Source organism: Phyllostomus hastatus, unplaced genomic scaffold, assembly GCF_019186645.2.
Source record: "Phyllostomus hastatus isolate PE091 unplaced genomic scaffold, TTU_PhHast_1.1 phas_contig_244, whole genome shotgun sequence".
Lineage (NCBI taxonomy): Eukaryota > Metazoa > Chordata > Mammalia > Chiroptera > Phyllostomidae > Phyllostomus > Phyllostomus hastatus.
Genome location: NW_025333796.1, coordinates 591,752 through 606,762, shown reverse-complemented (window position 1 = coordinate 606,762; position 15,011 = coordinate 591,752). Strand labels below are relative to the sequence as shown.

Here is a 15,011-nt window from a genome sequence, read left to right as displayed (position 1 = left end):
ACTGGACGTTTAAAACAACAGAAATGTATTCTCTCACAAGGCGGGGCTCCCTCTGGGGGCTCTAGGGCCTCGATGTTCCTCACCTTTTCCAGCTTCAGGTGTCTCATCTGCTGAATCTTTCTCTGCCACAGCTTCGCATCACCTTTTCCCGTGGGTGTGCATGAGTGTGCATGAATGTGTATAATCTCCTTCTGCCTCTCCCTTGTAAGGACTTTTGTGATGGCATTTAGAGCCCACACAGATAATCCAGGATAATCTCATTTCAAGATCCTTAATTTAATTACATCTGCAAAGATATTATTTCAAGAAGGTGGATACCGGCGGGTTCTGGGCATTGGCGGGTGGGCACGCCTTTGGGAGCTCTCATCTGGGTGTGGGATTTTGTCACATGCTTTTTTCTGCAGTGATTGACCTGATTATGTGATTTTTCTTCTTTAGCCTGTTAATATGGCAGGTTATATTGATTGATTTTTTTTACATTCATTGATTTTTAAGTATTGGACCGGCCTTGCCTGCCTGGAGTGAACATCCCACAGATGTTTCTTATTTGTTGTCTGTCTTTCTCGTTCCAAGGGAAGTTCCAAGTGGGCAGAAACCTTTTGGTTCATTTTGTTCATCGCTATATCGCAGTGCCTAAAACAATGCCAGGCGTAGGTGAGCACTCAATACTTATTTGTTCTTTTTAAAGATTTTATTTATTTATTTTTAGAAAGAGGAGGAGGAAAGAAGAAAGAGAGGGAGAGAAACATCCACGTGTGGTTGCCTCTCACACGCCCCCTGCTGGGGACCTGGCCAGCAACGCAGGCCTGTGCCCTGACTGGGAATGCAACCAGCCACCCTTCAGTTTGCAGGCCGGCACTCAATCCGCTGAGCCACACCAGCCAGGGCTCAATACTTACTTGTTGAATGAATGAAAGAACTGTAGAGAGGTGAAGGAAATTCCCAAAATTATGCTGAAAGGGAATTTCAGGAGACAGCTGTGAACAACCAGTCCAGACTGGAGCAGGTCTGCTCAGAGTTCCCTGGAGGGTCAGGAAGAAGTCTGGAGGACGTAGGTTCGAATCCCAGCTCTGCTGCGCGCCAGTTATGTGGCCTCAGACACGTCGCTTGCCCTGTCTGAGCTTTGTGATGTGTCTTCTGTCCATGCGAATAGTAACGCCCATCCGGCAGGCTTGTTGGGAAGACCAAGCACAGATATACTGCTGTCCATATGGTGGTCATGATGACAAAACATTTCTTTACTTCTTTCTCTTAGCACCTAAATTTTTTTTTAATTGCGGTAAAATACGAATAACAAAATTAGCCATCTGAACCGTGTTTGCACGCACAGGTCAGGGGTTTTAATGTTAAGTGCTCTCATACGGTTGTACAACTGCCCCACCGTCATCCCCAGAACTTCCGCATCTCACGACACAGAGCTCTGTCCTCGTTTAACACGAACTCCCCATTCGACCCCCATTCTATCTCCGTCCCCTCCAGCACGAGTACTGGCCCCCGTGACTGGCGTAGTGAGTTGTTTCCAGGTGTTCATCGCCCCCATCTGGGTGAGAGGCCTTTCTTGTCCCACGGAGCTGAGAGCGGCGCCTGCCAGTAAGTAATAAGGGCTGGAGGCAGCAAGGCAACGCGAATGTGGGAGATCAACAAAGGCCCGAGTATGGGTTGTGGCCACAGGCACGTAGCTCTGTGGCCTGAGTTTACATAGTGGGTGCTCAGAATATACTGAAAATTGCCCTGGCTGGTGTGGCTCAGTGGATTGAGTGCCGGCCTGTGAACCAAAGGGTGGCTGGTTCGATTCCCAGCCAGGGCCCATGCCTGGGTTGTGGGCCAGGTCCCCAGCAGGGGGCGTGTGAGAGGCAACCACATATTGACGTTTCTCTCCCTTTTTCTCTCTCCTTTCCCCTCTCTAAAAAAATTAATAAATAAAATCTTTTAAAAAAAGAATATACTGAAAATTGAAATGATGGTATAGATTTTTGGTAAACTTTCACTTATTTTTTTGGAATGGGCAAAATATTCTAAATTCAAAAGCTGCAGGAAGTAGGTCTGCCTGCACTCCCCACCCCCCTGAACCCCTCACCCCACCCTCCAGCCCTTCACCGGAGGCAGCCTCCATGTCCAGTTCTTTCATGTCCTTCCAGAGGACTGTGTGTGTGTGAGTGTGCACGTGTGTGAGTGTGTGTGAGTGTGCACACGCACACACGCTAGCATGCTTCACACGCTCTTCTGCACACGGTGCTTTTCCCACGCACCTAACCTCGAGGTCCTTCTCTGCGTGTATACGGTGCGCCTCGCGCCCCTTGTTAGCACCCACTGGGTGAGGCATTTATCTTGTCATCTGCTCACCCTGCCTCCTCTCACCTGGTTACACTTGTCACGCCATTTATTTCATCTGTCACCTGCTGAAGAACATCTAGGCTGTGCTAAATTCCTGCCGTACAAACGGCGACGCAGGAACCACCTCTAACCCGGCCCACCCCACCCTCCGCTCAGCCCTCCCCAGCCCTCCGGGGCCTGCACTGCCGGCCCGCCCACTGCCACGGCCCAGCTGCCTACATCCTCGTCCAAACCCCTCCTGAGCCCTACTCGGTGCCAGGCCTGTGCTGGCCCCTGGGGTGTCCAGGCCGAGAGGCCCCGGCCCCGCCCTCCCGGAGCTCCGGGTCCAGAGGGGGAGATGGATGAGGGAACGGGACTTAAAATCAGGGTGTCATGTGCCAGGACAGAGGCTCGCGCCTGCTCACCTGGGAGGGGCTTCGGGCTTCATCCCGGGTCACCGTGCCCAGAGGCAGGCAGCCCGGGCGGCCCCTCGCCTACTGTGAGTGGGGGGAGGAGGAGGGGGCCGCAGAGCAGCCCCCAGGGTCAGGGGAAGTGGGCCGCCCATGTGGCCGCTCTGCCTGCCTGGTCCGGGCCGGGCCTAGGCCAGCCCTCGGCCCACGGCCTGCTGCTGCCCCCGCAGTGTCCTGGCCGCCTGCTGCCCCTCGGGGGCCTCTCTGATGACCCCTGCCCACACCCTGATGCCAGGACGTCCTCTGCTCATCTTCAAACCTGACCACTTGTCCCATAGGAAAGGCTCGTTTTGTGAAGCTCATTCCACCGAGTTGCTCGCTGGTGATGGTGGTGGGGGGCAAGGGGGTGCGGACTGTCCACAAAGACTCTCCTCGGCCCGGAGAGGGGCAGCAGCAGCAGCACTGACCCCTGGCACCGGGGCCCGTGCCGTGGGGAGCCACTCAAGGCCCTCGAACCCCACTATTCCCACAGCTCCCCATCTGTCCGTGCCCCAGGGCACAGAGCAAGGCCTTCCCCACCTGACAACCCCCACCTCCGCTCCCTTCCCAACCCGGCCAGGAGTCCCTGGTTAACACGGCGGCAGCGCCCCCGGAAGGGCGGCGGCGGGGCCTCCCCTGCACTCCCGTCCCATCGTGGGAAGGGGCCCAGGGGCAGGCTGGACGAAGGACACTGGGTAAAAGCCACTGGACCAAACGCCCACATGGGGTCCTCTGTGCCGTCGGGGGGCGGGGGGTGCTCTGGGCGGGGGCACCGCAAACGGAGGCGCGTCGCCCGAGAGGCCGGCGAGGAGCCGGCGCGTCTTCCCGGGGTGGCTGCGCCGCCGAGTGGGCTTCTGGGTGGCTCAGCGCCGACGGGTTTCCCAAGGCCCGCGGCAGCAGCACCGTCCGCAGCGGCCAGGAGCGGGGAGCAGCCCAGGGACGCGCGGGCAGCCAGGCGAACGTTCAAACAGGATCGGTCTGCGCGCACACATGCACGCACTGTTTACACACGTGCAGCGGGATCTCGGGCAGCGCGGAGCGGGGGGAAGTTCGGACACAGGCGCCGGTGACGCTGAACCTTCAGGGCGTCAGGCTCGCGGGAATCGGCCAGCCCCAGAAAGGCACGCACGACCTGATTCCCGTGATACAAGGAACTCGGAGGAGGCAAATTCATCAGAGACCGGGGGCTCACGGCCGGGTCGGAGGCCCCCGGTCTGGCTGGGCGCGCAGCCAGGGCTTCCCCGGGCCGTCCAAGTCCCTGCGGACCCCAACGCGAGTGAGGCCGACTAGGGGCCGAGATTAGACCACGAGTGTGCGAGCGCGTGCAGGAGGGAGGGCATCAGGCAGAGACTGACCTTGAACCTGGAGCAGAATTTAATCCGCCCCCGCCAAAGTGTGTGTGTGTGTGTGTGTGTGCGCGTGTGTGTGTGCGCGCGCGCTTGTGTGCACTTGTGTGGTCCAGAAGTGGGGGCTGTCTGGGGTCCCACAGGATGCTCTGACGGCCTGGGTGAGTCCGTGGGCGCGCAGGGCACCCCCAGCACTAAGGCGCTCCTGGGCACAGGTCGAAGAGCACCTCGGGCCCGCGCGGCGCGGCGACCGCCCCTTCGGCTGCACGGGGCGCCGCTGCCTGCTCTGATCCCTAACTCGTTGTTAAGCTCCTCGCTCTTTGCAGACGTTCCCTGCACCTCCCCCGCTCGGGGCTGCAGCAGCGCAGGCGCCGGGCCGGGCCGAGCGCCGAGCCGGGAGCGGGCTGCCGCGCTCTGGGGGCCGGGGTCCCGGGGGAGCAGGTGAGCGACCCGCGCCGCGCGGCCCCCGGGCCCCGGGCGGAGGCGCCGCCGGGCCGCGCTGCGCCGGCGCCCCCGCCTTCCCCGCCTGGCAGCGCGCGGCCGGCCTCCGCTGGCATCCCCCCCACCTCCCCCCGCCGGGTTCCTCCTCTGCTGCCGCCCGCCTGGCGTCCCTTCTCCGCGTCTGGCATCCCGCTCCCCCGCCTGGCATCTCCCCGCCGCCCCCCTCCTGGCGGCGCCCTCCTGGTCCCGCGCCTGGCGCCTTCCCCTTACCTGGTGTCCCCTCCTCCCTGGCCGGGCTCTCCCCATCCTGCCCTGGGGTCTCCCCCGCTCCGGACTTCCTTGCGCCCCCTGCACCCCCCCCCCCAGCCTGGTACCTCTTCTTCTTGCCCCTTCCCCGCCCCCCCCACCCCGCGCCGCGTAGCATCTCTTCTCTGACTGGCAGACTCCCACCGCCCTCCCCTCCTCACCCCTGCCTGGCGTCGCGCCCTCCTCCGCTACCTGGTCCCTTTCCATCCTCCCCCCCCCCCGCATCTCCCCTCCGTCCCTTCGCCTGGCACCCCCTGCCCGCACCTGCCTCTCCTCCCTCCAGGCTGGCACTGTCCCTGCTCCGCCACAGTCTTGCACCTCCTCCTCCTCCCCCCCGCCTGGCACCTTTCCATCCTGCTCCCGCCTGGCATCGCTGCCCTCCGCCACACACCCCTGCTGAAACCTCCCTCCTCCCCCCTGCCTGGCACCTGCTCTCCTCTCCCCTGCCTGGCACCTGCCCCCCTCCCCCTGCCTGGCTTCTCCCCTCCTCCCCCTGCCTGGCACCTGCCCTGTCTCCACTCGGCACCCCCTGCCTGTGCACCTCTCTCCGTTCAGGAGTCCCTCGCCTTCCCTCGGGGTGTCCCCGCCAACCCGGAGCTGGGAACCTCTCCCTGCCGGCATCTCACTCCCATCACCTCCCCTCCCCCTCCCCCTTCTCAGAATCACCCCCTGGCCACCTCCCCGACACACGACCCTGAAGCACTCTCAGGTCCCCCACTCTTCACCCCTACCCACGGCATCACCCTCTCCTCACTCCCCACACCCTCTCCTCTGCCCGGGGACCTCAGCACTGACCCCAGCCCTCGGCCCAGGGCCCACGGGGTGAACCCAGGGAGGCCGCGCCCTCAGGGAGGGCGGTGGGCTGGTGCTCCCTGCCTGCCCCTCCCCTGCAATTCCCTCGGGACGCCCCTGGGGTCGTCCACAAGTCACCCAGGTCCCAGCCTGGCCAGGCAATCATGCCCTTCCCCTCCGATGCCTGGCTCTGCCCCTCACCTGTTGCCAAGTCCGCAGACCTTGTGTCCCCTGCCTGGGCTCTCGGCTGTGCCCCCGCTCGGTCCTGCAGGCGCTGGGGCCTGGCCGCACGCCCCCCCTCAGGCTGCTCCCCCCCATGCTCTTCCATGCACCACCAGCCAGGGCTGGCCCTCGCCCGCCACCTGGGTCCCGGTCCGGGGCTGGTCCCCAGGGGGCCCCCTCCGGTGTCCTCGCCGGCCTCCTGGGTCCTTGCAGCAGCACCGGGGCCCAGGGCCTGGCCGCCCTCCCACCGCCCTCTCCCTGCAGGTCCTCCTCAGAATGGCGCCCGCGGCCACAGGCGCAGTGGGCTCTGGGCCCGGGCACCACGGGGGCACTGGATGACCGCCCCGCTGCAGGACCCTGCCACCTATGAGTCCAGGCCTTCAGCACCCACCCGCCGTGGTACAGGTAGGCGCCGCCTCCCCCCAGCCTGGGAGCAGGAGCCCTGGGCCACCCCCCCCTCCCCGCCGCAGTGGCCGGCTCTTGGTCTCTGGTCTCACTCCAGGGGCCCCTCTCGGCACGTCTGGCCCCAGCCTGGGAGCAGGAGCCCTGGGCAGTGCCTCCCCTTGGCCCGCGCGCACATCTGGAGCCTCTGTCCAGGCCCCGCTGACCGGCGTGTCCCCCACCCTCACCTCCCGGCGTCCCTGGGGCCTGCCTCCCAAAGCGAGCCTGGGCCGGGGACAGGTGAGCCTGAGCCACGTTTTTGGTTCAGGTGAGAACGGGCTGGGGCTCTGGCCTGTTCCACTTCTCCCCACCCACCCACCGGCACCCAGGCACCCCGCCTGTCCCTGTCCCCGCCCACGGGCGTGTGCCTGCACCCGCCTGCCTCCCCGCCTGCTGGGGGGACCTGCTGACCCGGTGCAACTGGGCCTCCAGAACCCTGACCCCAGATGTGCGGTGGCTGATGTCTCAGAGGTTTCTGGGACCTGGGCGGGGGTGGGGGGTGGGGGGGGCCGGGTTGTTCTTGGGGGGAGGGGTGGGCTCAGAGGTGGTCTCCGGGAGGCCCGGTCCCCAGGGGCTGGGCCCTCTGGAGCCGCTGCCCGGCAGAGCGGGAGGCAGCCGGCCTGGCTAGTCCTGTGCCAGCCCCCGGGTCCAGAAGGAAGCACGGACGCCCTGGGTGGAAAGGCCACCTGCCTGAGAGTCCTGTCATCTGTGTGCGCCCCTCCCCGTCCCTCTGCTGCCTCACGGCTGAGGGTCGCTCGGCAACAGGCTGGGTGCTGCGGGGGCCTGTCCCTGCCCTCGGGCTGTCCCCCAGCAAGGCCACAGTCGGGGATTCAGGCCGCAGGGCTCTGAGGGAGGACACTGGGGGAAGCTCTCGATGGGCAAGTGGAGGCGGCATTCGGAGAGCAGGAGGGTGGGGTCGCTGGTGCCGGGGTCAGGGGTCAGGGGTCAGGGAGCGGGCTGAAGGAGAAGGCCTTTCTCAGCCTCCATGGCCTCAGACGCTGCGGGTGAGGCGGCCCTGGAGGCAGGGGCCTCCCTGCCTCTCCCCACCCCCCACCCCTGTGGCTGGGGCATGCCAGGGCGCAGTGGTGCGGGCACTGGCTGCGGGCTGCCCAGAGGATGGAGCAGCGGCCGGTGGCAGGGAACGCCGTCACCTGCTGCTGTCACCGTGAAAAGAAATGCGGTGAGGGGCAGGGAAGTCAGGGCCCCCAAAGAGAGGTCCTGTCCACTGCCCCGCGACCTCAGCACTATCTGAGGTGCGGGCCTGTTCCCTAGTCAGCGGCCTTGGTTTCTAATGCAGGATTTAAAAAAAATTATTTACTTTTAGAGAGGGGAAGGGAGGGAGAAAGAGAGGGAGAGAAACACCAATGTGGGGTTGCCTCTCAAGCGCCCCCTGCTGGGGACCTGGCCACCAACCCAGGCCTGTGCCCTGACTGGGGATTGAACCAGCAACCCTTTGCTTAGCAGGCCAGCACTCAATCCACTGAGCCACGCCAGCCAGGGTCTAATGCAGGATTTTAAAGGAAAGGTGTGAGCTAGTGCACTGCACACGTTCAGTTTTGGGGTGTCTGGGGGCACAGGCCAGGTCCAGTGGGGGTGGGGAGGCTGTTGGGGAGGCAGCTGAGGTCCCTGGGAGGTAGGCCAGAGCCAGGTCCCCACGTGGTCAACCCTCCTACATCGCCGCTGATTTGGGGTGCACTGAGCTCAGCTGTAAAGGGCCCCCCAGATGCAGACAGTGGGTGACCCTGGCTGTGTCAGGCCCTGGGCGCGGATGGGCAGTGGGGGAGGGGAGGCCTGAGAAGGCTGGGAGGCCGGGAGGCCCTGGGGCACTGAGTACGCCCTAGAGCGCCCCCTGGTGTCCCAGGGGGTCGCGTCACCAGGTGAATCTCAGGTTGAGCTGGGATTCCAGGGAGTGAGGAGCCCCAACCCCGCTGTGTGATGAAGGCGGTGCAGGGTGAGGTGCTAGGGGAAGTCTCTGGCAGTTTATTTTGGAGTCACACGAACCTAAAATTGGCCTCCATTCAGCGTGCACAGGGGCGGGCGTGGAGCTGCCTTTGACGCTTGGCGGCTTGGGCACGTGCTTCCGTGTGGACGCTGATAAGCTCCCAGGTAGCCAGCGTCCAGACCAGGCACGCACAGCTGGGGGACTGCGTGTGCCCCTCCTCCGCCCCCTAGCGTTGCACGTTGGGATAGCAAGTGGGAGCCCAAAGGCAAAGAATAATGAGCTGGGGCGTCCCGGGAGGAGGGGTCCCAGCAGGAGGGGGAGTGGCCTCTGGAATTGCTGCCCCCGTGGGGTCAGCCCGCTTCCGGGCGGTGCTCAGCTGGGGGACGCTCTGTGGAGCCGTCTCCCCCGGCGTCCCGTGCTGAGTCCTGTGCAGACCCTCTGTGACCTGGGAGGGACCCTGTGTGTGGGGGAGTGGTTGTTCTCAGCCCCGCCCACCGCCTGATGTGCTCTGAGAGCCTCAGGAGCACACTCCCTGCTGGAGTGTACAAACCTGGGGTCACTCCGTGTCAGCTGTCCCTCCAGACCGAAGACCATCTTGGTCCTGGAGGGAGGACCAGCGTGCTGGGAGGGAGGGAGGGAGGGTGGGAGAGAGGGGACCTGGGGCGAGGTGTTGGAGGTGGTCTGCAGAGACACGTACAGGGAGGAAATTGGGACTCGGGGGAACACAGGGAGGGGAGATGCGTGACAGGAAGGGGTCCGTGTACAGCACACGCACACACACCGAGAGGCCCGGGCCCCCCCAGGGCGGCACCCACGCAGTCCCGCGGCTCTCACAGCCCACACGACAGAAATCAAACCGTGTGCTCAGAAACGCTGTGATGGCTGGCCCCGAGACCCCAGGAAGTCTCTCCTGTGCAAGGACATGAAGGGGACACGGGGCGACCAGGGGAAGCCATGTCCCCAGCGGCCCCAGGACAGTTTCCTAGGCTGAGGCGGGGACCCGTGCATGCTGGGCCGCCCCAGAAACATGGCCGACCGCACGCCACCCAGGGATGAAATTTAGTAAAACTGGAGGAACGCAGCACTGCCTGCCTGCAGGAAATCCTCTGTCACTCTTTACAACGGCCTTTCCGATAAATGTCAGCATTTCCAATAAATGTCAGCGTTTCCGACAAATATTGTTTCAAACCCAGAACCATGCGGAGTCACCTTCCTGGGGTAAGGGGACTGTCCCTACAGCCGCACGGGGGTCCAGTGAGAGCCCCGCGGTCCTCTGGCTCTCCGGGGCTGGGGACAGCTGTGACTTTCCTGCAGGAAAGACCTCGAGCAGCCCGTCTGCCCAACAGGTGCATCTGAGTGCAGGGAGGGACGCCGCCTGCCTTGCCTCCGGGTCCCGAGGTGCACCCTGGGCACAGAGGGTCGAGCTCGGTCCGTGTCCTTCTGGAAAGAGCTCGGTGGAGGAAAGGGGGCTTGAACCTGAGGCCCAGATGTAGACCTGGGCTTGCCACGGCGACAGGGGGAGAAGGACAGACTCACCCCTAAGGGGAAGCCAGGCACGGCCCCCAACTCACCTTCCCCCAACCCAGGAGAGGACCCTGTCCAGTCGGTGTCAGGCCCTGACCACCCATCAGACAGTGCCCCCCCCACCCCTGAGGGGGTAGAATGGAGAGCGGAGGCAGGGGGTGATTCAAATCTTCTCTTCCGAGGAATGGAGCGGGAGCTTTCTGCGAATACAGGACCGCAGGAGACCCGGGTCCCCTCTGCAGTGGGCATGCGGGCTGGCCCCGTCCCTGGCAGCCCAGACCTGGGGGTGACCTTGACCCTGCCCCTTCCTTCTCTCTCCATTGGGAAAAATCTTCTCATTTTTAAATTGGACTTTATTCCCTAGACACGTCTCAGTTCCCCAACTTGTTCCCCATGTCACCGCCCCCATCCATCGCTGTTGTCTTCTGCCCAGACCACGGAGGTGGCCACCTAACTGTGCCCCACACTCAAGTCGGCCCCTCCCCAGCCCCAGTCCCCCAGGGCGTCCAGGACGGGCTTTCTGCAGCACAGACCCGGCCGAGTGCATCTTCCACTTCCGTGGCCTTCCGGCCCCTGCCCGCGTGCAGCGCCTTCGCGCTTGCTGTTCCCTCTGCCAGCGACACCCTTCCAGCTCCCTCCTCATGCAGCTCATTCTTCAAGGCTTGACTTCAGTGCCACTCCTTCCAGGCCCACTAATTGTCCCTCCCCAATTAGTGTAACGTCCCGCCTTCTTATGTCCCCCAAATTTAAATGTGTCCCTGTAGAGCTCCTTAAGGGTGCAAACTGCCTCTGCCTTGCTCAGCACGGGACAGAGAGCTGTTTCCGGAATGCGAGAGTGAGCGAGAGAGGGAGGAAGGGAGGCAGTCTGGAGAGAAAGGGAGTGGCCTGGCGTCGCGTTTCCTGTTGGCCACGCCCCCTCTCCATCCCCACGCCCCAAGGGCGGGCCTTTCCTGCCTGCCCACCTGGACCTGCCAGCACCCCATCCGGCAGTCCCTCCAACACAGGACCTGCTCCCCACGTTCTGAAGCCCAGTCTGTCCTCCATGGTCCTTGGGGTGAGGGAGCTGCCTTCTCCCGATGACCTTGGTCTTGCCCTTCAGAGTCAGAGACCATTTCTGCCTCCCTGATACGTGTCCGCCTCTGGGCATGCGACGGCCGCCCTCACACACGCTGGGCAGTTGCTCTCGGAACATCCAGCTCCGGCTTCTTTGAACGCTCCTTCCTACCCGGGGGCGCGTGCAGGCTGCTCAGGACCTTGGTGCCCCCCGGGGGAGAGGCGGCCGCCCAGTGGTGCCAGCTTTCGGTTTATTCAGGCCCCAGTCTCTCGTCTGTCGGGTGGCACTTGGTGCCCCTTCCGTAAAGATCTGGCGAGGATGCTGAGTGCCGGCACTCCTGTGCCCACAGCCCCGCACGGGACGGGCATCAGGAGTGTCCTCTTCGGTGCCCGGGTTCAGGGGTGAGGCCCAGTGCTGCCCTGACCCCGGCCCTCTGCCTGTGACCAGTGTCTCCCTTGGTTCCCGGCCCAACGCCCTGTTGGTGCGTAAAGGCCGGGGAAGGGCGGGCAGTGAGAAGCCCTTGGCGCTTCCTCCCACCAGCCAGGATGCCCCCTGCCCCTGGTCCCGCGTCTGTGACTCGGGTGCAGCCATCTTGTAAATGTCAGCGGGTCCTTCTAGACAGTGGCGCTCTGTCAGCCGGATGCAGTCTGCGTATCCGACAGGCCAAACTCTGTGCCTCTAATTTGTTTTTGGTTGGAAGGCAAAAAAAAAGAGAGAGAGAGCCAGTGTGGGGGGTCCAGGCGAGAGTGCTGTGGTCCTCCGGCTCCCCGGGGCTGTGCACGGCGGTGACTGGGCTTCCGCAGCTGCCCCAGACGCAGGGACGCAGGGGGCGGCTTTGCGGAGGCGCTTTGGGAAGGGGGGGCGTGTCCTGCAGCGGGGCCGAGGGGGGTCGGAGAAGCCGGGTTCCTGCTTTGTCGCAGGTCCCGCTCCACCCTCCCCACCCAGCAAGAAGCGTCATTCTGCTTTTGCTTTTCCTTGCCTCAGCTTCCCCTCTGAGTTTCAGCTTGACCACCCCTTCCCCTGCGGCGCCCTGGCCTCTCCCTCCAGGTCAAGACTCGGTCTTAGAAACACTTTCAAGAACGTAGCTCCGTTGGTTGGAGCGTCGTCCCATCAACCAGAAGGTCACGGGTTCGATTCCCAGTCAGGGCGTGTCTGAGAGGCAGCCAGCCAGCCGATCAATGTTTCTCTCCCTCTCTCTCCTTTCCCCTCTCTCTACAACCAATAAGCATGTTTCCCGGTGAGGGTTAAAAAAAAGTGTCTGTTCAGTGGATGACCTGTCAAGACCGCCCCCCAGCCCCCCAGCCCCCCTCCACCCGCGCTGCCCACCCCTCACTTCCCCAGCGGCACCTGAGACCCAGAGCAGCCGCCCGCCCGCGGGAGGGGGCAGCGCCGAGCACCTGGGGTCAGAAAGGTAGGGGCCAGGGCTGGTGGAGGGCTCCTGGCGAGCTTAAGAACTGCTTTAAGAGTTTTCTGAGATTTCGATGATTAATCCTCACCGCAACACTTGAAGGGAAAGAATGTATTGATTATGCTATCATTCGTCATCACTTTTAAGAAGAGAAACCGAAGCACCGGGAGGTTAGGTGACCTCCTGGCGGTCAGGGCAGGAGCCTCCGCCGAGGTCGCTCCTTCCTGCCTGCAGAGGCGTGACCCCAACCCCCTGGGAGCAGCCAGAGCCCTGTGCCTCCAGCCAAGGTCAAAGGTTAATTGTCCTGGCGCTCAATGCTCAGGCCACTCATAGACGTTAATTGCTGGGCCCCAGGGGCGTTAGTGTGTGGTCCCTAAAAAAAAAACAAAAAACAGGGAATGGGGGGGGTGAATTGGAGAGCTCTTCCCCCTTCAAAAAGGGGCAGCCTCCCCCCCCACCTCCATCTGACTCTTCCAAAATATTGGTGGGCTTCTGTTGCCAGATTTTCCGTTTCTTTCTGGAAACCTGTTTTGTTTTTAGTGTGAAATCTGCCCATTTTTAAGGTTTCTAAGAGTGTTTAAGACACAGTGTGGTCTTAGCAGAAGCTGTCGGCCTTGTCCCATTTGTCACTCCCACCTTGAACTTGCCTCACCCCATGACCCGCCCCCAGTCACCCCTCCCATCCCCCCTGCTCAGACCATTTCTGACCCCGGGAGCTTGAGGGTCTCCAGGTGTCAGCGGGCGTCAGTTTGGGACATGTTGCATGAAAAGTGGCTGTCACCTGAGGTAGACTCTTGTCCCACCACCCCCCTGCCCCCATGAATTAGGGACAAACTGTGAAGAACCTTCAAAACCTGAGGACCCCCTCCCAAGGGTCGGTTAGGGGTCCCATTCTGAGAAGCAGTGCTCGTTAATCCTCCAGGATGTGCTGCTGACAGGAAGTGGGGGGGGGCTGCTGTGGAACCCCGCCCCCCCACACTCTCAGCTGGTCTGTATTTACACCCCGTGCGGTGGCCCCGCTGCCACGCTAGTCCACGGCCTGGCTCTGTGTCCGTGGCTCAGTAACCTGTGAGCCTCGTCTTCAAAGCGGGATCAGCAGTGTGCGGCCCTTCCGAGTCCCGGGATGCCGAAAGGACCGGGTTGCGTTGTATTGAGTACGGAACTGTTTTGTGGGCTCTTGAGCTCCACGGAGATGTGTGTGTGTGTGCTGATCTGGAGGTGTCTGACGGGCTCTTCCCCCACACCTGGAGTCTGGCACCGACGCAGGAGCGGGGTGCAGAGGGGGGTGGGCCAATACCCAACTGCTGAGCTCCGACTCGTCGTACCGTTGGCCGATGCCCGTGGTGCAAACGCTTCCACCGTGGCTGGTTCTACACCACCTCCCGGCACTCCGGCCCGGGACTGGGTCTTCCGATGGGGGAGCAGGCTTACTGCCGGTTGGAGACGAAGCCCAGGGCGGGCAGATTGTCTGGAGAGAGGGCTTTGTCCCGGTGCCTTCAGCGGAGACCTGGACGAGGAGAGAAGGTCGTGATGAAGGGAGAAGGTCGTGCTCCCTGGATCTGTGGATGGCGCACGGCTGGGAAGGAGGGTGACCGTGTGGGATGATGGATTTGACATTCAGAATCTCTCGAGCCAGAGGGATGGGCTAGGGCTTACTGGAAGAATATGAACAGGAACACGTACGTGTCTGTTCCTGAGCCCACAAAGGCCGCTTTCCAAGAACGGATGGGGGGGGGTCATGCTTTGGCACAATCGGAGGAGAAAGAGAATTGAAGTTTTCGTGACAGTGAGTTCAACGCGAGTCCGACGTGGGAAGGGCGGCTACCGAGGAGTGACTCACTAATGACCGGGGTGACTTTATCCGGCCCTCTGTGACTTGAAGAGAATTTTCACCTGTCCTCTCCTTACTGTCCTCACGGGTTCCCGGTCACCCGGCGAGACAGGTGAGGTGCTGGCACACCCATTCCAACGACGAGGAGACTGAGGCTGGGACAGGTTGGCGTGGCTTGGCGCCGTTGTCCTCTCGACCCTCAGGGAGGCCAGGCTGCTGGAGCGCAGCGTCCTGAGGGCCGCGCTGAGGCTGCGGGGGGTAGAGCGGGTGGCCCACGGACTGGCGTGCCGATCCCGTGCAGACCAGCAGGGGGCAGTGGGGAGCAGGGCCGGGCGTGGGTTGGTACCCGGGACTGATCCCAGACGAGGGGCTGAAGCAACAGAAATGCATTTTCTCGCAGATCTGGAGGCCAGAAGTCTGGGCTCCAGGGGTCAGCAGGTCGGCTCACTCTGGGGGCCGAGAGCAAGGACCCGTGAGGAAGGGCCGTCGCCTTGGCTTGTGGGTGGCCGTCTTCTCCCGTGTCTCCCCACATCGCCTTCCCTCTGTGCGTGTCCGCCGCTCTGTCCCCATGTCCCGTTTTACCATGACGCCCATCATCCTGCATTAGAGTCACCCGCATGACCTCCATCCATCAACTGGATGACCTCTGGAGGGACTGTGTCTCCAGATAAGGTCACGTTCTGTGGCTCTGTGGGTTAGGACCCCAACAAATGACTTTGCGGGGGAGGACACTGTTCATCCTGGAACCGGGGGATGGCAACCGCTGCCCTCAGTGTCGGGGGTCCGGCCTTACGCAGGAGAGACGCGAGCTCTCGGCAGTCTGGACCTCCAGGGGGTTGACCCCGGGGACAGCTGGACTCCCTGCCACTCCCTGCGGAGCCCCTTGGTCCCCTGGCTGCTGGAATGCAGTCCCCTCGCCTGGCTCTGGCTCCCCCCTCACGG

The 15,011-nt window shown here is 62.8% G+C and overlaps 1 protein-coding gene across 1 annotated transcript in view; it reads left to right on the top strand.

Moving 5' to 3' along the window:
* The first annotated feature begins 4,487 nt into the window (after nucleotides 1–4,487).
* SMARCD3 (SWI/SNF related, matrix associated, actin dependent regulator of chromatin, subfamily d, member 3) overlaps nucleotides 4,488–15,011 on the top strand; it is a 31,897-nt gene continuing 21,373 nt past the window's right edge. The window contains exons 1-2 of the mRNA XM_045837762.1: nucleotides 4,488–4,549; nucleotides 6,134–6,274. Of these exons, the coding sequence (XP_045693718.1) occupies nucleotides 6,236–6,274 (39 nt within the window). The 5' untranslated portion in view covers nucleotides 4,488–4,549; nucleotides 6,134–6,235. The remainder of the gene's footprint in view (nucleotides 4,550–6,133; nucleotides 6,275–15,011) is intronic.